Genomic DNA, 20,482 nt, shown 5'->3' on the forward strand with positions numbered 1-20,482 from the left:
GCACAAAAATGAACGTGGCTTTTGTTGTACAGTCTGTGTTAATGATGTGGCCATCCTCTGTTTTCCAGATAAGTCACTCCTGCCTATCCCATGTCATGCAGCAGTCTTAAACAGAGCAGGCTGTGTTCACATGGAAAATCCAACAGTGCTGTGCTCAGGAGACCTGACCAAGTGAAGCACCTTATTTCCCAAGTACTTTCAAACAACCTCTGTAATTCAGTTATCATGTAAAATAATTTTACTTTACAGAGACATAAGCAACATCACCATTATTTCTATTACATACATAAACACCTCGATCTTTAGTCTCAGCAGTTTAGAAGCAGGCAGTAACTGAACGTATTTGGTGCAGGTCTATGATAACCCTCCTCTAGCATGGGAGTGGGTTGGGTAATCCAATTTAGGCTCACATTTAGCCACACTGAGTGTCCACGTTTCACGTGCTCACAGAAGTCTGTGCGACGCTTCTTGCAGTGAGCAGCTGCAATAGCAGGGCGTGCTGAGACTGAGCGAGCAGAGCTCACAAGGCTGAGCTGCTGCTCCTGGGCTAAAAGCATTTGTTTGCTTGGCTTTTTATTGCTTCTGCCATTAAATTGAAAAAGTGAGTCCTGCTCCATCCACACACATGTGTTTCCCAAAGATAACTCTCAAAACACCCTAACAGCAGTTCTTAGTACTTATCAGCATTTCGAGTTTGCATTCTCAGACCAGGAAAAACCTTTGCTCCCATCTTTGCCGAGAGTGTGCAAATTGCAAGACTTTTAGATTAAAAAGCATGAAAATTCTCCCCCTACTCTTGTAAGCAATATCTGCACGCAGGGAAATACTGTTCAATGAGAGGCATTCCGTTAAGGCCAGGAGAGTCCTGGCATCAGGCTGAACATGAAAATATCCAGGCTGTGTACTTTTCCCCCTGCTTGTTTACACCTTGAACAATAGAAGTCATATACAGCTATTGGCTGTCTAGCTTCTAATATTTCCTGGACAGCTGCCCAGTTTCAAGAATCTAGAGAAACAAGAGTTTCTTGCTGTCACCCCTGCTAATGGAAGACTTGGCACAGGTGAGATAATACGTACATTGATTTCTGGAATACATTTCATTTGAGAATGTCCTTAACACCCCCCAAGGCTCTCGGCCACGTAGAAATCAGCTCATTCACTGAAAGACAATAGCAGGAAGTACTTTCCTTTGAAGGCAGCACGGGACAGTGACCCAACGAGCTCTGTGAAGGCCCAGCATGGAGCACTTCATTTGTTCAGCTTCTATGGTGCGTGCCCATGGAGGTACCTGGCTGAGCTATTGCCTTCTTCCTCCAGTCCTTTCACCAGCACTACAGTTTCTGAATTACTCAACCAGACAGCAGTATCCCAGCACAACACAGATCAGTCAGTGTTGATAAAAGTCATCTTTAAGATACTGCACATTCCATTAAGGCACCACTGCTCCGCTGTCACTGTGAGCTGCCCCACAAACATTGGAGTTCAGTAATGCTGACTCCATAGGTGGCAGCCTGAAACCTTCCATCCCCAGAGCGTGCGTCCATCTACCCACTTTGTATGAATCTCACTTCTGCTTTCAGGCTCCAGATAGCTAAGAAAAGGACATGAGAAGTCCTTGAACTGAGGACAAAGCACTTCAATCTCGTTACATTTATCTCTTTCAGTGTCCCCAGCCAAGTGCACATTCTGAATATCTTCCACAAATCCCCATCACCTTTCTCACTTCAAATAAACATGAGATGTCCACCTGGGCAAGCAGCAGAACAGAGGAAAAGCAATCCCATTCGAAAGACCTGCTTCAGGTTGCTAACTTCACACTTGCAAAACTTAACACGTAGAGGCCAAAGTAAGAAACGAGCAAAGGTCTGGAAGGCTGAAATTTGATAAAATAGAGTGGAAACATAGGAACCATGCGAGAGTTTAAAGTCCTGTGGAAGTGGAAGACTCTGCACGTTGGCTGTATTGTATATGACCATATATGTAAAGTTTTCAGGCAAACGGAGGAGAAAGAGGCTGGCTACACCCAGCTTCTTAGATACTCAACATAGCTTATAATGATACCACAACATAGCTCTCAAGTATCATTGGACCAGCCAGCCAAGAGGCATAAAGCTCCAAAAAGATAACAAGCAACTAGCAAGCATTTGTTTTTGTGGGCAATTTTGCCATGTCAGAACAGAGAAACTGGACCCCAACCCAGGATCTGCAGATCCCTACCAGCACTGAGCAGCCAAACTGCTCCGCCAGGGGTTGCTAGGGAAGATTCTCTTAAACTCTCTGCTTAGGGGTCTGCAAAGTGGTTGGCAACTTAATAGTCATGAAACTCTTAATATAGTGATGTTTCTGGAAAGCACTTTCACTGAGGGTGAGTACAGAAGGTTACATTATGTTTTGGAATTAGTTTTTTGGTCCTGTGAACTTTCTTACTCATTTCAGTAGCTGAGCGACACTAATAGCCACATCAGTTTATAGCTCTTAGCTCCACTGTAAACTTGTGTTTCACAGCATGTCACCATGGGCAGTTCTAAACAGATCCTCACACTGCTGCAAGGAGATGGCAGCAACGAGGGCTCTGAGCGTGCGTGGCTTACAGGGAAAAGTACAAACAATACAAAAACACTGTACTGGACTAGACCCACTGTGCTGGGCTCAGGAGAACATACTGAACAGTAGCTGAACTGCAAGGAACAAAAACAAATCATATTGCGTTGTAGCTGCCAGCCCTTCCTGAGAATCACATCCCCATTACGGCCCATAACAATGGAAATTGCAAATAACGGCAGTAATGGGACCAAATCTATCCCAGCTGTTTGGGAATGGAGAAAAACTGTATTCCTTCACTCCAGCACGACACAAAATACCACAAAAGCAGTTTCATCCCCACGGAATTAAGGCAATCAGTTTATTTTCCAAGGATCTCTACCAGCAAAGAGGACGTGCGTATCCTGATGCACGAGCCCCAGAGAAGCTTCTCTGGTGGAGACTGGAAAAGAAACAGTCCTTGCATCCTTCACACCATTTCCTTTTCACAGGAAAACTCAGAATCTGTCTGCACTCCTGTGACATCCTCTGCTTACATAAGTCCTCCAAATATAAGTCCTCCGAATACCCAAGACTCTCTGAAGCTACGCAGACAACAGCAGATAAACAGCTCATGGTCAGTTTTCCCACCACTCAGAGCTATCATCAGTACTGAAGACTTCTTGACTAAGTCAACATGAACTATGTAATTGCTGCCTATTTTCTCCTCGCATTTATTTACCGTCCTATTAGACTCCCTGTTGAGTAGAGAGAGAGCCTGTTTCCAGATAAGTCCTTGAAGTTCATGAGAAGAGTTAGCCCTGGACAGGTCTCCAGGCTAATCTACTGACAGTGAGTGATGAGCTGGCCCGTCATCACGGCCCTATGGTCTCACTGTGGAAATAAAGCTTTGGAAATAAGTAGCCTTTGTGTTCTCAGGTCCTGGCCTTTAAAACAAATTCGAAGAGAAACTAAATGTCAATAGATATAAATCTGAAGATAAGGAGATAGGAAAAACATCAGCTGAGCTCTAAAAGCCAACCGGGAGATCAGGCTAAGGAACTGGGGATGCGGTGAGTAATGTGTTTACACCCACTGGACTTCTGGAACTGGCTTTTAAAAGAGCTCAGAGTTACCAGGACACACTAAACACTGGAGTCTGCTTTTACATCCATCCAGTGCCATTCCAGGGCAGTGACCCAATATTCCAATGGGGAAGGTGGGCTGTGAAACTCATACAGCCAACAAGTAATCAGATACCCGGTGTATTAGCACGCTGGGGCAATGGAAAAGCAAGGAAGGTGTCTGTGTCTGCACAGACAGGGATGAGCTCTAATGCCCTGCTAAGTGAGAGGTGACAGAATAGCAGATAGGACTGAAAATCAGCTAAGATTTGCTTTCCGTGTTCTCATGTTGGCACAAGATCACGTGCCCAGGGAAGAGAAAGGCCTGGCTTGGTTCAATCCCATTTCCTACACTGATCCACCAACAGATGGATAGCCAGCTATTTCAAAGCACCCTGCCCTCCCCATCCCTTACCAGCAGCAACCAGAGCTCTTTCCTTTCTCCCTTACTCCTGTCTGAGGTTACAGCAATGCCAAAGTGCAGTTAAAAGGTCAGCTGCTGGTTTATTTACCATTAGTATTCCAGCATGGAGCTGGAAACCTGGCTCCTGTCCCCAGCATGACTGGAGAATGCTGAGACCACATTCTTAAGGGCTTTTCTGCAAAGGAATCTTGTTTATTTTTAAATTTCAAGATTTACCATTCCTCAGATGTGAGAAATAGAGAAGCATCTGACACACAAGATCAAATTCTTCCTGTTGTCCAAGCACCACTCCCCAGGAAGGTCTTGACTTTCCTAAGGCCATGCTAAACTTTAAGCGGCTTGAGAAGGGAGCAAAACTGGATCAACTGCAGTCATCTGCAACAGGCAGACCAAGCACCTCCAATTGCTGTGCTCAGAAGTGGAGCAGTTTGGCCTTTAGTTATTTGGTGTACACTCATACAGCCCAATACTCCCTGAAAGCTTCAGCTCCATGGAGTGCTGTCCATCGGGTGTCAAAGCTCGTGTTCAGACAGCAGTCTCATTTAATCAGGATCTGACACTGGGAAGGCAGAGGAGATGGGATGGCAAGTCTTTGGTTAACAGATGGGGCAAGACAGTTCGGATTGTGATGGAGGCTCAGACCTGTGACAGTTTGCCAGGCACGGAACTGGTGATTCATCACCACAGCACAATAAGAACAAAATAAACAGTGTAAAGAGTGCCCTTAGTAAGAATTGGAGTACTGATCTTATCTGCACAGGAGATGCACTCTGCTCCAAGGTGAGAGTCTATCAACGGTCACTGATACCGTCCCATAGCAGGCCCTAATTTCATGGCTGGGAACAAAGCACTAAATATGTTTTGATACAGCATATCCTTCCTATCTGAGACACTATAAACGCCCTTTCCAAAGACATGACTGGCTCCTTCTGCAGCAGGGATCTGGAGTAACAGCTCGGTGTAGTTCAGAGCAACACAGCCCAATCCCCAGGGTGGCAGAGGTATCTGCCCAAGACCTGGGGACTGTCTTCTGCCACTTTTCCTGAAGTCACTCAGGGAATTTTAACTAAGTGGAGAGCAGAAGCCATTAGCTTTCTGCTTACGGCTATGCCAACACCCCTCCAATTTGGAGCACAGCTCTGTGTCTGTGGCAGTGACACACAGTCCCATCAGTACAATGCACTGTGGCTCACCAATGCTGGCAAAGGGCCTCTCATACAGCTCAGGTTTGGCAGCAGCCCTGCCTCAAGAGCCCTGCCCCACGTTCCTCGGGAACATGACCTTGAGAACAGATGGTTCCAGAAGACCCAAATCTGCAGACAGATGGAGTTTTGCCAGCCTCATGCAGAGGAACATCCCAGCTACGCATTACATCTTTACTCCGTGAGGGGCTCAGCATACACAGCCCCTCTGCACCCTCTGACAAACTGCATGGAGCAGATCCACCTCCTTGCTCCACAGCTGCCGTGCAGGAGCACGCTATTGATTTGCAGAAGCTAGAGCTGGGTTTAAAAATTCCATTAATTAAGTGTTGGCGGAGGTGTTTGGAAAGACATTCTGATAAATACAGTGCTATAAAGTGTTTCCCTAGAAACTGAGGAAAGAAGTTCAACAATAAGGAAGGCACCCAGGCTGATAACAGCTATTGCTCCTGCTGAGCGGTGCCTGGCCTGCGCAGGGCGTTCAGCACAGAAGACTTGCTCAGGGCTTCTTTGGCTACTGAGGATTTCTGGTGTTCTGCTGATCACCAGTCCCCTCTGGGGGTGCAAACAGGGAAAGGGGCTCTCTGCAAAAAGTCTGCTCAGTCCATAAGTCTGTCTCCATGGAACAGCATGGGCGCATGCAGTGGGTATTACGGGGATGAGATCTGCTCTTCCCCTAGGGAGGCAACTAGGAAGAGAAGAGGGCTTGAAGTTAATTCTGGCCTATTAAGTGACAGTTTAGCCTGGTGTTTCTCACCTGAGCAGAAACGTGATCAGAGGCCTTGAAATAAACACTGATTTAATGGCTGGAAGTGTAGAAGTTGGAAAGGTTTTGAAAAGAGCTTGCGTATATATGAGAATAAACACAAGCAGTCTACTTGAGGCATCCTAAGCTCCCTGCTTTCCATGAATCCCTGCTGTCAGGACGCTCAGTTAGCACACAGGCTCTCTTCTAAAAGCTTTCTGCTCTCTAGAATCGCTAAATGAAATGCTCTTTCTGTCCCAGCCTCTCGGCACAGCCCATCCCAAAGTCATCCACCTCTGCTTGCAGCCACGGCTTCCTCTGCCCCTTTCCACAGAGAACCCCCTGCCAGTACCAGCTTTAAGCAATGAACCCACATCACAGCAGGTCACCAGCAGCCCTGCTCCCATAGCCAGGGCAGGAAGGAGCCTGCTGGGTCAGCAGGGAAGGCTCCAGAATGGAGACTCAGAACAGAATCATAGAATATCCCAAGTTGGAAGGGATCCCTCTCGAAATCAAGAATGTGGATCACCAAGGTCAGCTGTCTTCAGAAACACCTGGTGCTCACTGTCCCTCTGGATGAGGGCTTTGGGAACAGCAGCTGGGTTAAATAATGGAGTATTTTCTTTGCTTCCAAACACAACTGATTCAACCAATTTGATTCCTTCTTCCCTCACCTTGCTTCTCATTTCTCAAACTCAAGACAAGATTAATGAACCCCACAGTTCTGCTGGAGGGCTCTGCCTTTTTCAAAATACTTCAAGCCACAAAAAATATCCACAAAAATACCTTCAGCAAGCAGAGAACCAAAGCTGAAAAAGCCAAGTTCAGAAGCAATTAACATCAATCTAAAATTCAGTTGTTTTGGGGGCTCAGCTTAAAAATAAAAAGCAATTACTGTTGTGACAAACTCAAATAATATATTGTTTCTCCAAAGTTAATTTAGCAAAAGGAGTCTGCCTTCACCAACAGCAACAATAAAAAGAGTTATATAAAAGCTATTTGCTTGCACTGAACTTTCTAGTAATGTTATTCCAAAAAAACTTATTTCTCAGGAGCACATCAGCCTTTGCCTGGCACCTGGGGAAGCAAAAACCCTTCCATACAGCATGAGCAACACAGACCAGCTCTGACCATCCTCACAAGCATCCATTCAAACAGCGGAGACTTCCCCATCCCTGCCCATGAGTGTGAGAAGAGCCCATCCTCTGCTTCTCCCCTCTCAGTTAGGGACCTGGAAAGCAATGGGGGCTCCGGTGCTACAAAAGGGCTCAGAGAACAGCATCCTGGGCTACAGTCTTAGCAGAAATATTTCAAAAGCCACGTGAAACATCACGGCGTAGTGAATACGGAGCACGCAATAGCAGAGTGCTTGGCCAATGGAAACACCAGCCAATGTGTGCAAATCAGTTTGCAGATTTTGAGAAGTGCTCAGACTGCCCCTAGTCAATACCTGCAGCTTTCCTACGCGCTGCACTCCTGCAAACCACACTGGAGCCTGGCTGTGCCAAAAGATCCTTTAAAAACCTTAAGCCAACAGTTTTCAGGAAGTCAGCACAGTATTTTCAATCAGGTCTTTGCACTGAGACTGACAAAGAAGACGCAGAGTGGTCTGTCACAGCTTTCAGGTGGCAGAAGAGGATTTTGCCACTGTGGACAATGGTAGAGGCATCTGCAGCAAACAGCCCATAGTGAGCATTAAGTGCTGCTGGGCTGGAGCTGGGCAGTAGGAAGGACCATCTCACATTTGCTTATGAATGCGCCCAACAAATACTTTTATACAATTCCTTGAAAAGAGAAGAATAAAGATAATAGTTTTTTTCTGTTCTACAGCTCATTCAAGGGCTCAAGTTTTCATTCCAAACCACTTGACAGTATCTCATTAACCTACTGCATATAATAAATGCTCCCAATAACAATCACCAAGTCACCAGAAATTGAAAAATCCTATAAAATATAAATAGAAATACTTGCAGGCTCATTTATTTTTCAGCTCTAGTATTAAAGAAAATGAGGCTTGCCACCCCTCTGTGATAAATACAAGTCCCAGCACAGACTGCCAAAAATTTCCAGGAACATATCTCTAGCCTCACACTTCATAAAATACATAACCATTTTCTTCCACGTAAAGGAAACATCTGTAAAGCTGAATCTGCCTGCAGTGTTCAGATAGCTGGAGAGATGCAAAGCTGTTCCCCACTGGAAGGCTTGGCATCCCCTGGGGCGCTGCACCAAACCCACACGAGGGCAGGAGATGAGCCTGCTGCTTCCACAGGGCTCAGCTCCAACAAAGCCAACCTGTCTGTCTCACTGCTGTCCTCACACTGCCAAAGAGCCTCCTGTCTCCCCAGGCTTTGCTCCCCTTTGTCTGAGCATTTTCCACGGGAGCACCCCCAAGATCCATGGGGACCTGAGAGTTCCCACCATGGCTTCATGCGGTGATGGCGAACATATGGAACCCCCGGCTTCAACAGAAAACATTCAGCAAAAAGAAGCTGAAATCAGGGCGGATAAAGAAGGAGCAGTGGCTACTTGCTGGGAGCTGACAAGCGAAGGGCTTAAAGCCAAAAACTCACAGTATGGAAAAGGATGGAAGCAAGATTAAATTATACACCTAGAAGGAAATCTGTATGTGCCCCCAGTGAAGGACTGCATCGGTATGGCTCCAACACAGCCACAGCCAAAATTGAACCTGAAGTATAGTGAAAGTGAGATCTGACCACAGCATTTGATCAGAACAGCCAGGCAACGGTGAATCAATATTTATGCTGAAGAGCTTTCAAACTGCCACGGTTTTTCATTCATCAGACCCCCGAGAATATCTTATGCTGCCTTTTAGCATCTAAACGTGCTGTCAGATCTGCCAGGGCCGGGCCGATCAGCTGGTGGCACCTGCTAATTCCCAGCAGAACGCAGCCTCTTCAGGAACCCTTCTCCTGGAGCTGTGCAGAGGGCATTTTTGGCAGTGAGCTGACAGGGCAGATAGGTACCCCCGCAGCAGGCAAACCCTCATCCTCCCTAGAACTTCTCATGGTGTGCTATGCTGCATGCTTTGAAGTATTGCAACTGGAAAGAAAGAGAGGAAAGATGCTTGCAAAGCCTAATTCTGATAGGAATCAGCTTTGTTTATTCATTGTTTAATGAGCACGTTCCACTTAAGCCGCAGTTCTCTGGGCAGTGGCAGCACTCCACACACCAAAGGACTAATCCACCCACAAAGAGGCAGAAATGCTGGAAAGGAGTATTGGAAATACCAGCCTAAACTTTCAAAGACACAAGTACAAGACCCTCCAGCACCTGTCTCCATCAGTGGCAAATAGAACATTACTGAAAAGCATGAGCGAGGTAAGGTACTCTCTGAGCTCCCAGCTCATAAGCGGAGAGATTTTCCTTCCGTGAATGCTGAAATGTATTTGGGGAGATTTTTTTTTTCATCACTGTCAGACATAGATTCTTTTTTCCCAACGTCTTCAAAGGAAAAAAGAAAACCAAAACGTAGGGACAATTGTCTGGTGTCAGCACCTTAATTCCCTTTACAGAGCAGCTGTGGTAACCTACGCATTTAACTACACTTCTGGTATTAAAAAGTCAAGACACATTTCATTAAGTAAAACACATCACCTTTCAGCATTGATAAGCAGGTTATAAACGTGCCCCGCTAAGTGTGCATTAAAGCAGCAGCCTGGGTTACTGCTGACTTTCCTGATGCTTGAGTAGGTGAATGAGGGCTAGAAATGCCCTCATTCCTATCAGAATTAGGCTTTGCAAAGCTCTGATAGCACAGCGCTTTGAGGAGATCCATTAAGAAGAGAAACCATCTTTCAAGATGCATCATCTCTGTGCACACAACTGAAGAGAGGGGGATGCAGCTGGCAGAGGTAAGCCCAAGAGCTACAAAGCTGTGAGGACAGCGTGGCACAGCAGGGTCCCTTCGAGGGCAACATCATGTTTCCCCTTCTTCTGTGCTATTTCTTCCTGATCTCCCTTCAGTAACTTATTAGGGAAAGGTTTTCTGGGAGATCAGATTACATACATTTCTATCAGTGCAATTTCCTCCAAGGCATTTCTCATGTCACCTGAGTGCCCAGACAGGGGAAGGGTGAAGAATCGCTTCTGGAATTTTAAACCTGAAACATCAAAAAGACATTTCCTAGAGCTAATTTGAAGGAAAGTCTGTGGAAATGCACACCTCTCATCACTACTGGAATATTGCTTCCTCTTGTATTTGTGCCAGCAGCCCAGGTTTGGTCAGATGTTTGACACCCTTGTGTAAAGTGGGTTCGGTGGGGCTTAAGTCCAGCTCCCCACATAGTTCAGCATCACTGTCTGCTTGGCCAGTCAAAAGGCCAAGAAGCAAAGAGACAAACCCTAATCCTGCAGAAAGACCCCACAGATCACATCTGAGGGAGAACAGCAGAGCCAACACCAGCCCCAGGCCCTGGGGGCAGCCATGGGCAGGATCCAGGCTTCTTGAACAGTTTCTTTTGGCATCACCTTTCCAGGATCAAAGTGATCAGCACCGAAATGTGTCAGTATAAATACAGAGAGATCAAGTTTTTATGCCACTGCACAAAAAAAAACCCACCCAACTGAATCAAAACTTGGCTCAGACTCTCAATAGGCAGATTGACTTATGCCTGGTCTTTGATGAGATCTTATCTGTCCTATTGCAAGGAAGTCCAAGATTCATCTAAGCCAATAAAAGAGTAAAACCAGGCACTGCTGCATAAGCGGAGACCTTAACTCACAGCTTTGCAGGCACACCATAGCAGCTCACTGGTTGGATGAGATGTGGTACAGGAGCAATACAGTGCATCCTACCTCACATTAACATCAAGCTCTTCCATCACAGGCAATAGGCATAGGTAGCTGGGTGTTCAGTGTCCATAGAAGAGACCTTGTCCTGCAGTGGAGAGAGTTAGAAAGGAGAGTTATAAATTAAAGAACCTCTCATGGGTGCACATTTACCCCAGTGAAGACACCCATACACTGCACCTCACCCCCCTGATCTGTCTCTACTGGCAGCAGAGGTTAAGCAGACGTGTCAAAATGAAGTCATATCATTGCAAAGAGTTGCCATAACACAATTCTCTGCTACCTGCCCAGGCAGATCTAGATACTAGTGACCTCTTCCAGCCTATGCTTATATATGCATTCCCATTCAAAATGGGACATACACACACATAAGCTGCACAGGACTTAAGTCTTCCAAACATACAAACACTCAAAGCGACAATAAGTTGTTTAAATACAATCAGGTAAGGAAAGCTTGCAAAACCTGGCTGGGAAAAGACAAACTAGAATGCTTGGTAAATTAGTTTCTGTTTTTACATGAAATTAAAACATTGACTTACAACTAAATTAAAACAGGTTTCCTGTGACACTGTATTGTATAGCCTTATGAATACTTAATAGCAGTACTGTAATTACAAAGAACTAAATGAGTTGCAGCTCGAGTTAAAATAAATGTACTTACTCCCAGTAACACTAAGTGATATAAATATTAATGGGGCTTTTAATTCCATCAAAAATCCATCATGAGAAATGAATACACCATCCTCGTAATGAGTGTGTGTGTTTGCTGCTGTTAACTCAGTGGGAAAAAAAAATGGGATATGTTTCTGAGCATTTCTGGCTGTTCATTGCTCCTTGTGTTGTTTCTCTGGAGAGCCGAGGATAACGCTACCACCATGGCACTATTAATAATAACTCAAATGAAAATAATGTCAGTGTGGTTACTTGGACTCAGAGATTGCAGTAATACTGAGTCAGGCTTCCCGGATGCGATGCCAGGTTTGTCTTGCAAACGAACACCCACTACCCAGGCCTGGTACTTACCAGAATTAGCACTTCAGAAGGTATAGACTACACATAGTTTTGCCAACAAAACTTACTCAAGAGAGTGTTTCATCCGAGGAAAGACTTTAATACGTAGACAACCACTGCGTTTTGCAAATATAACGACGACAAGTCTAACCTTTTTCAGCAAGTCACCTCTGCATCCCTAAGAAATCACCTCTGATTTTAGTTTGGAGGTGAAAATATACCATCTCCTCTGCTCCAGGTTTGTCCATGGATTGAAAAGCCTGGCAGGCTGCTGGGATAGCTGCCTGTCAAAGATGCAGGAAGAATATCCTAGAAAAGTTCTTTGGGGATATAAAAATACAGTCAGTGTTCTCTGAGCTCAAAGTAATGGACAAAAATAGACCTAATTATTTCATCTCCAAAGAGACCCGAGTAACCTCCAAGTTGGAATCGCTCATTTGGCGTATGAGTTAATTGAAGTTAATTTGAAGGAAACGCCTAAGAATGGGTCTAATACAGTGTTTTGTTTCAAATCCAGGCAGGAGCCCTTTCTTTCCTGTCCTGTCAATTCAGAAAGGATAGAGGTACAGCAAACAGGACACGCAGACAGCTGCAGTCAGAACACAGGGAGCTGCGCCATCTCCTCCACCTGCCACAGCTGTGAGCACCGCTTCCTTCCGCCTCACCGCAGCCCTCGAAAGCACGACATCATCCCGGCGTGCCATGCAGGAGGCCAAGGCCCAAAAGGGCTCATCAACTCCACCACAGGGACCTGGATAGGGCAGAAACAGCCTCCAGGCCTAAGACATTCATTTGGTCTTAGCGCTGAGTTAGCACGGGTGCGCCACAAGGAAAATCTGAGTAGCTGATGCTGACTCAAGGGAAACTGTTCCTTTGCTGTGCAGAAGAAAAGGGGCATGAGCACTCACTGTCACAGTGGGAGGGCACCACGCTGCGCTGCTTGCTGCAGTTTACACCTGTTACAGTTCTGAGCTGCAAGGGAAAGATGTACGCGTGGGCGCGAGCAGAGCAGAAGGTGGGCATGAAACAAAAAAATGCCACCCATCTGCACTACCCCAGCCCACATCTTCCCTTCAGCATTAGTATTTGAGAGGACTTCTTCTCTTTTGCTTCTCCCCACAACAGCACAGTGGTGGGATTTGCAATAACTGGAGTCCCAGAGAAAAATGACACAATACCATATAATGCAAAATCTCACAAGGAATTACTCTGCAAACATATTTGGCTCACATTAAGGGCCTGGTGCTGTTCTTTGTTATTAAAGTGATTACTCATACTCAATTAGGAAACTGTCCTTTGCCTCAGAGAGACAACAGTGCTCATAACTCAGCCTGCATACCACCCAGCCCGCCACACGTGTAGCCCCTCCTGCACAAAATAGCACACAAACAGTATGTTGTTAGAACAAAGTGGAATATTTAGTTGATTGTATTATCATAGAATGGCCTGGGTTGAAAAAGACCTCAAAGGTCATCTAGTTTCAATCCCCATGGCATCCGTGGGAAGGGTCATCAACCACCAGACCAGGCTGCCCAGAGCCGTATCCAGCCTGGCCTTGAGTGCCTCCAGGGATGGGATGGGATTATCCTTAAAACAGGTAAATGGCAGCAATATGCCATGTAATGAATCCTAACAGGGAGCAAGAATAAGGAAATCAGAAAAAAATACATACGTATCTATATTAATATTTTAGAGTTTAAAAAACAAACATGGAATTCTTAAGCTAAAAAAAACCTTTGCAAAAAACTATTCCCCCAAAGGAACTTCGCTGAGATCAGTACTCTTGGCAATGTTTTCCACGCCAGCAAAGTCCAACATTCTTAATGGAAAAAGTTTAAAGCACAGCATCTTCAGCAAGCTTGACATGGCAGCTCCATAGTCTCCTCTGTGTGACAAGAACTCTTCATCTTATTTTGTTCTCCACTAATCAGTGCTACCAAAAAAGAGCAGATATACCATATGTGGATGACTAGTCCTAGTCATCACTGACTGCACATGAGGCTGCCTCAGACACAGGAAAAGCAATCCAGTAACAAGTCTCAGCAAGGCTGCACCGATGGCATTCAGTGAAATCAGAAGCCACCCATCTGTCAAGAAGAGATCAGCTGCTCATGCCTCATACCTTCACCCAGCACACCACTGAGGCAGCTCAGCAATGGTCCCCTAGCTCTGCCTCTCCACTCCCTTACCTTCACGGTCATGGGATGCAAGAAAGGAACAAGGACGTGGGTAAACCAGTGTATCTTCCTAACCAAGTTGTAGGGTCTCTCAGGGATCCTTTACTCAGTAGCTTTAAGATACTAACCAGGAATTCACTTCTCCTAGACCACGAGTGAGCTGGCCAGCACAGCTAATGTCCTGTCTTACCTGACCACAGACTCGCCTGCTCTGCCTGGTGGCTTTGGTGGGTTCTGCTGCCAGGAGCCTTGTTCTGCCCAGTAGAAATGGAAGTGTCCCACCAGGTGACAGCCACAGCCAAGCCACCCTTGTGAGGAATTTTCCTTGCAAGGCACTGATTAACTGAGACACTGACACATCCTTTATCCAATTTATTCCCATCCCACTCAAGCCACATCTAGTTCCACTTTTTGTCACTGCTGAGCTGATGACAACAGAAAAGTTGAGTCACTCTCCTGAAAAACTTACACCTCCATTTCCCACACTGCTGGATTGTGCTGCTTCATCACTTGTGACACCTTAAATGAAACAGTGCTGAGAGTGGACTGAGCAGTCTGAAAAGCCCATCTCATTTCACCTACAGACGCATGCTGTTATAATGCTCTTCTGCACTACAGTGGGGGGAGGAGGATATTAAAAAGATGCTGTTTCTGGCTCTGAGAACTGGACTTATCCCTACAGCTCTCTGACTTCATGGCTCTCTCTGTAAACTCAAGGTAAAAACTGGCTTTTCCCCTCACATCCTTTGCCAGTCTTGTCTATTTGGAGCAGGGACAATGACATGATGTTTTTTGCAAATGCAAGGAGGAAGCAAGATGTCCTTTGACTTCGCTGTAGAAGTCCAGGAGACACACGTTGTTACTGGGTAACAGCAGGGGAAGATGAAAAGAGCCTGTCACAGATGTTTGGAAAGCCTGTTCAGCCTTCCTCTGCAAATGGCTATCCTCCACATCTCAGAGAGTAAATTCTTCGAAGTACAGGGAGTCATTCAGCTTTCTTCTAGCATTTGTGATTCCTAGCTGAAGCCAGAGAATCACTGACATAAATAAAGACTGCTAACATCGGAGTCTGTGGTTTCAGGAGGCTCCTTGCTTTCTGTAGTGCACATCCACTAAATTAAAACTGGAATTGTTATTCCCAACATATTTCATATCTGGGGTCATTTTTCTTCAGCATCTTCAGCATCATCAGAGAAACAGTAAGTGTTAACAGAGGCCAGATGGACAGAATCTTCCCAGGCTACAATATACCAGTAGTGTAGAGTGAAAGCCACCCAATCCAAAACTAAACTCTTGCTCAACACTGAATTCTTGCTCATCACTGTTTTGGAGAACAGCCTCAAACCCTCTTAAGTACTGCAGGAGTACATCCTCTTCCAGCCCACAACAACGCCTGAGGAGCAGGAGATGCCTCAGGGATCCGACTACTTCAGTTCCATGAAGCACCTCTCTTTCCTCTGTCCATTTCTGATAAAGCTGCTGCCCCCTCCCATGGCACTTCTTGGTTCACTGCCATTGCTGTGTCCATTTCTCCTTATTAGGACAAAGCTGCTAAGCAGCCCTTCCATTGTCAGGGACAGATTGCTGAATTGATTTTAAATGAACATCATTCCAGCAGGTTAAGCACTTTGCTTCAATGGGCAAAAGTAAAAAGATAAAATTGACGTGTCACTTGAAAAAAGGAAATGGAGGCCAGCTTTGTATAGGCAAAGAAAGACAAGAAGCGTCCTTTCACTGAAGAGCTATTTCACCAAATGACTCTGAACTCTGTGGCTTTAGAAACCCAACCCATAGGTGCTAAGTTTAGCAGGCTTACATCCCCAAGTGACGCAGGACTCGCAGATGGTGCGCGGGTCACAGCGGAAGCAAGCGCCCTGCCCCACGTGTCTGCAGACACACAGGTGTTTCTCCATCGCCACCCTGGCACGCACAGCCTGGCAGCAAGCATCCCTCAGCCTTGTCACCCCCATGCCAAGTTATTGCTCTGCACTTTCACAAAAAAAGCAGGTTGAAATACTAACACCAAACTCAAGGCTGTTGCCCTGCAGAGGACACACAGCTGCAGTTCTGCCCATGGGCTCTCCCAAAGCAAGCCCCAGCTGCAAGGTCCTGCACCAACAGCACATACAGCAAATCCAAGCGCCTCTCCAAACCACCATGAGCAGATCTGCCAGCTGAGCCCAGGGCTGTTAGCTCATGTCATGCCCTCATTCTGACACTGCAGGGCCTTGCAAATTGAGGTCTTTTCTCAGTCATATGATGTTAACAGTCTTGGGCTACAAAAAATACTTGCCTTTTGCTTGTGAATGACGTACCCATTTGATGTGTGCCAGTGACAGCAAAAATACTAAGTGATTTTTCTCTTAGATGCATGATTTTATCTTCTTGAGAAATACTGAGGCAAACTTTATTTTAGAGCTCTTGATAGCAGTAAGACAAAACGCAAACAAACCCAAGTATTTACTTCTGTATTTACAGCAGTAAAGTTTCTATGGGCTGCTCAAGGGTGACTTTGTTCTGTTCCAGAGACATCTGTATGAGATCCTTCTGTGTACCAAGCTATGTTTGTATAAGAGCTCCGAGGAGAGAAAACAGCTATAAAACTTGAGGAGTTATTTGCTGTGACATTAACATTATGAAATTTCGCACCTCACCGCTCTCACCTTCAGCAATTACTACCAGTTGGTAATCAGAACGCTCCAAGTCTTTCACTGCAGTATCAAACCCTCAGCACAGGAAGTCAACAGAAAGATCCAGCGGGAGGCTGTGGGTCTCAGAAAGACCAGGATACAGCAGAAGATCAGTCAATAAATGAAGGCAGGAAGGGAGCTGAGTTCAGAGAGAGCGTCCACAGTGGGGCTGGAAGCAGACAGGCATGATTTCCTTGACACCTGGAGAACTGGTTTTGTGCTTGCAAGGGCAAACCAGTGTTATTGTTCCCTCGTCACCACAAAGGGCAAAAACCACAATACTGTGCCGCCCTCCACTTATCCCTTCAGGAGAACCTTGGGTGTGTTTGACAGGGATTTGTACGGGCCTAACATGCTTCATTCCTGGAGACCTGTCATAAAACTTCCCTACAATTCACTGCCATTTTTTCCCTTCCTAGAGGACACACTTTCCAGCTCCTCTGTTGTCAGCCCGCCAGCAAATAACCAGGGTATGGAAATTGGTGCCCCAGAATAGCACTGGCTGTGCTTTCTACAGTTGCCATCAACGACATTTACTTTGTTGTCCATCAAGAAGGAAACACACAGCAGAGAAATATGCAATCTAAATGCCAGGAAAGCAGAAAACCTACATCTGAGACACAGGTGTGATGGCAGTGAAGGCAAACCACAGCTCGTGAGAGGGCTGATGAGCTACACAGTGCCCAGCAGCATCATTAACTCGGCACACAGTGATCCTGTCCTCACTGAGCTTTATCTGAGCCCCCCACTTTTACCAGCTCTCTAACAAATAATTAGCCACTACAGCCCTCTCCTACTGCAAATGAACTGCAGGGAGATGTGCTCCCGTGGCAGAGGTTAGCTCACAGCCCAGCAGGGACACTGTGGGCTGTGACGCGTGCAGTGACTCAGACCCAATCCTCTTAAACAAGGACAGGTTCCAGCTCCTGCTTTAAAAAACCTGCCCTATTCCAAAGCAAACAGAGAAATGCCCATGAAGAAGGGCATTCATCCCAGCCGTAGATGTGCTGCTCCAGCCAAGCGAGCAGGCAGGGAGAGGTATCTCAGTGCCAGCGTTTTGCTATCTTGGGCCTACCCCTTGCTTGCAGGAAAGCCTTTTCCACACACTTCTCTGTCCCACGTGCATACCCATACTGTCTGCAGAAGCTGGGGGCTGTGAGGGAACAGTGGGGAAAAGCAGGGGGGTGAGCCAGGACAAAGTTGGGCTGCAGAGCGCAGGCCACAACAGGCCGCAGGCACTGCGCAGGGACATGTTCCGCTCCCCAGCTGGAGGCCGCGCATGACTGACTTTATGGTGTTGGAATAAGATTCCTCTCTGTGTTTTTATTGTTGCCGTGAGATGGCTTTGTGGCCCATGAAGTGCAAGGAGGAAGTAAGCCCCTGCTTTGAAGCCCCGCACCGTGACACCCAGCACTGTTTATGTGCAGGATCAGGACTTGAGAAGAAATCAGAATGCTTCCTGGCACAGGTGTACTTGTTTGTTTTAATTACTTCTTGGAACTATGACGAATGACATCAGCAGAATTAGTCCTGTGATTTCAGCTGTGTGAAGGTGTTAGTAGAAGCTCTGTGTCTCACCTATTCAATTTCATAGAATCATAGAATCATTTGAGTTGCAGGGGACCACTAAAGGCCATCTGGTCCAACCCCCTGCAATGAACGGGGACACCCACAGCTCCATCGGTGCTCAGAGCCCTTCCAGCCTGAACTCGGGTGTCTGCAGGGATGGGGCACCACCACCCCTCTGGGAAATCTGTTCAAGTGCTTCACTATCCTTACCATAAAATAAACTTAAGCTGCGACAGCTACTGGAAGACCTGAGCCAGAAGCTTTCTGCTCCCCCCCCTGTGCAGGAGTGGGAAAGCCACAGATCTGTGGGACATTCTAAGAAAGGAAGGAGAGACAGCCCCCTCAGAACTGCAGATCTGTGTAACCAACCCAACTGACTCATGTCTCTACTGCCATTTCTTCACACCACTGAAAGATGACAGGTTGTGCAGAGAGAAGACTGGCTGAGAATATTCATCTTAAACTCATCTGCCTCCGCCTCTCTTAAAAAGTCAGTCAGTTGAGCAGCAAGCTGAAATGATCACAGTCTCCAAGAGAACATGTGATTCTCCAGATCTGTACAAAATATATAAAGCACATGGCTATTACCTTCGCTGGTTAGGAACCTGATACCATCAGGGAAAGTCAAAAGGTTAATTAAATAATTACTTCTTCAAAAGACTGAGATGCCGCAGAGGGAACACACTGTAATACTTTCTCAGCACATAGGCTCTGATCTTACCCAGGGTAGAGCTTGTTCTAAGCATTTCACAGCAGCAACAGAACTACTTAGAGATGACTGCACTTGCTTACATATCAGAGCAATAGAGCAGAGACCTTCTCTGGCGGCGGGCTGAGGGAAGCCACCACAGTACACAGCTTTTCCTGAGGGAAAGCAATTTAAATGTTTCGGTCCCTAACCTGGCTGCTCCAGATGCCCAGGGTTTGGGGATGCAAGGTTCCCATCCGCCATCCCACAGCAGGCATTTTAAGTCAGGTCCAGCCCTGTGAAGCTACACAGGACATCCCTGGGACAGAAGCTGTGCCGAAGGGAGGTTTGGGTAGGCTGGGGATGCAGTGGGCCAAGGAGCAGGCCAGCTGGTTGGCAACTGCTGGGGAAGAATCTGCTCATTTCCATATCCTAACACAAGCTGCGGGGCACAGGGCTGGAAATGGTATTCAGCGAAGGGATGGGGATCTCTAGGGCAGAAGGATGGAGCAAGCTTATGTAAGTGTCCCTTGGTGGGTGAGGAACCTGCCCAGGGCAAAATCCAGGCACTGAGGTCAAGCCCTGCTTAGGAAACATGCACATCAAGAAGTGCAGCACCTCCCAGGATGCTGCTGCTGTTTTCAACTTCTCTTCAATTGAACTACCAAACTACTGAACCATTCCCAGGTCACTAAAAGTGAAGAAACCAAAATAAACTTGACACAATGAGAGCTTGAGGGCTGACCCTGCAGAATGCTCCTCTTTGGATAAAACTGTGAGCTTCACGGCACTCCTGATAGAGGGAAAAGAGTAAACGAGCACACAGGGCTAGCTGCTTCCAGCAGGTTATTTCCAAAATAAGAATGACAGGACACACTTTAGGTGGGCTGTGAGTTCTCATCAGCCAGACTTTCCAGGTAAAACAAGCTGTCCAGACACTAACTGCGTCTGGCACCAGACACCCAGCAGCTATGAGATGTTACATGGCTCATTTTCTACAGTTTCATAGAGAACTGTTATTTCAACCGGCACACATACTTTGACCGAGTGCATTTTTAAAATTCTGCTCATATCAGACTTCAACTCCCTGAAAAACAGCATGAGGCTGGTTTCTGTCAAACCCCCCACTATGTGACCCGTGCCATCACCCTCCTCGTGCTGGGGAGCAGGGCACTGGCATCTCACTTCGTGGTGCTAGTGAAGTGCAGGTTCATAGAATCATTGAATCACAGAATCAATGGCTTAGGTTGGAAGCGACCTTAAAGCCCATCCAGTTCCAAACCTCTGCCGTGGGCTGGTTGCCCCCCAACCACATCGGGTTGCCCAGGGCCCCATTCCACCTGACCTTGATGGGGCACCACAGCTCCGGGCAGCACTGTCAGCACCTCATCGCCCTCTAAGTAAAGAATTTCTTCCTCACATCTCCCTTTTTTTTAGTTTAAACCCATTCTCCTTCTCCTATCACTATACGCCTGTGTAAAAAGTCAGTCTCCCTCCTGCTCCGAAGGGAAACAATAGAT

At 46.4% G+C, this 20,482-nt stretch overlaps 1 protein-coding gene across 7 annotated transcripts in view; it reads right to left on the reverse strand.

The window, feature by feature from the left end:
- The window catches only part of HTR4 (5-hydroxytryptamine receptor 4), a 109,635-nt gene that overhangs the window by 64,407 nt on the left and 24,746 nt on the right, over nt 1-20,482 (reverse strand). For all 7 annotated transcript variants that reach the window (XR_001468808.4, XM_046900519.1, XM_040647127.2 and 4 more), the window contains one exon: nt 10,834-10,915. Coding sequence is in view for 6 of the 7 variants with exons in the window: in XM_046900519.1 (XP_046756475.1) it covers nt 10,834-10,859 (26 nt within the window). In the remaining variant the exon portion in view is untranslated. The remainder of the gene's footprint in view (nt 1-10,833; nt 10,916-20,482) is intronic.

The sequence above is a fragment of the Gallus gallus genome, chromosome 13 (genome assembly GCF_016699485.2).
Source record: "Gallus gallus isolate bGalGal1 chromosome 13, bGalGal1.mat.broiler.GRCg7b, whole genome shotgun sequence".
NCBI lineage: Eukaryota > Metazoa > Chordata > Aves > Galliformes > Phasianidae > Gallus > Gallus gallus.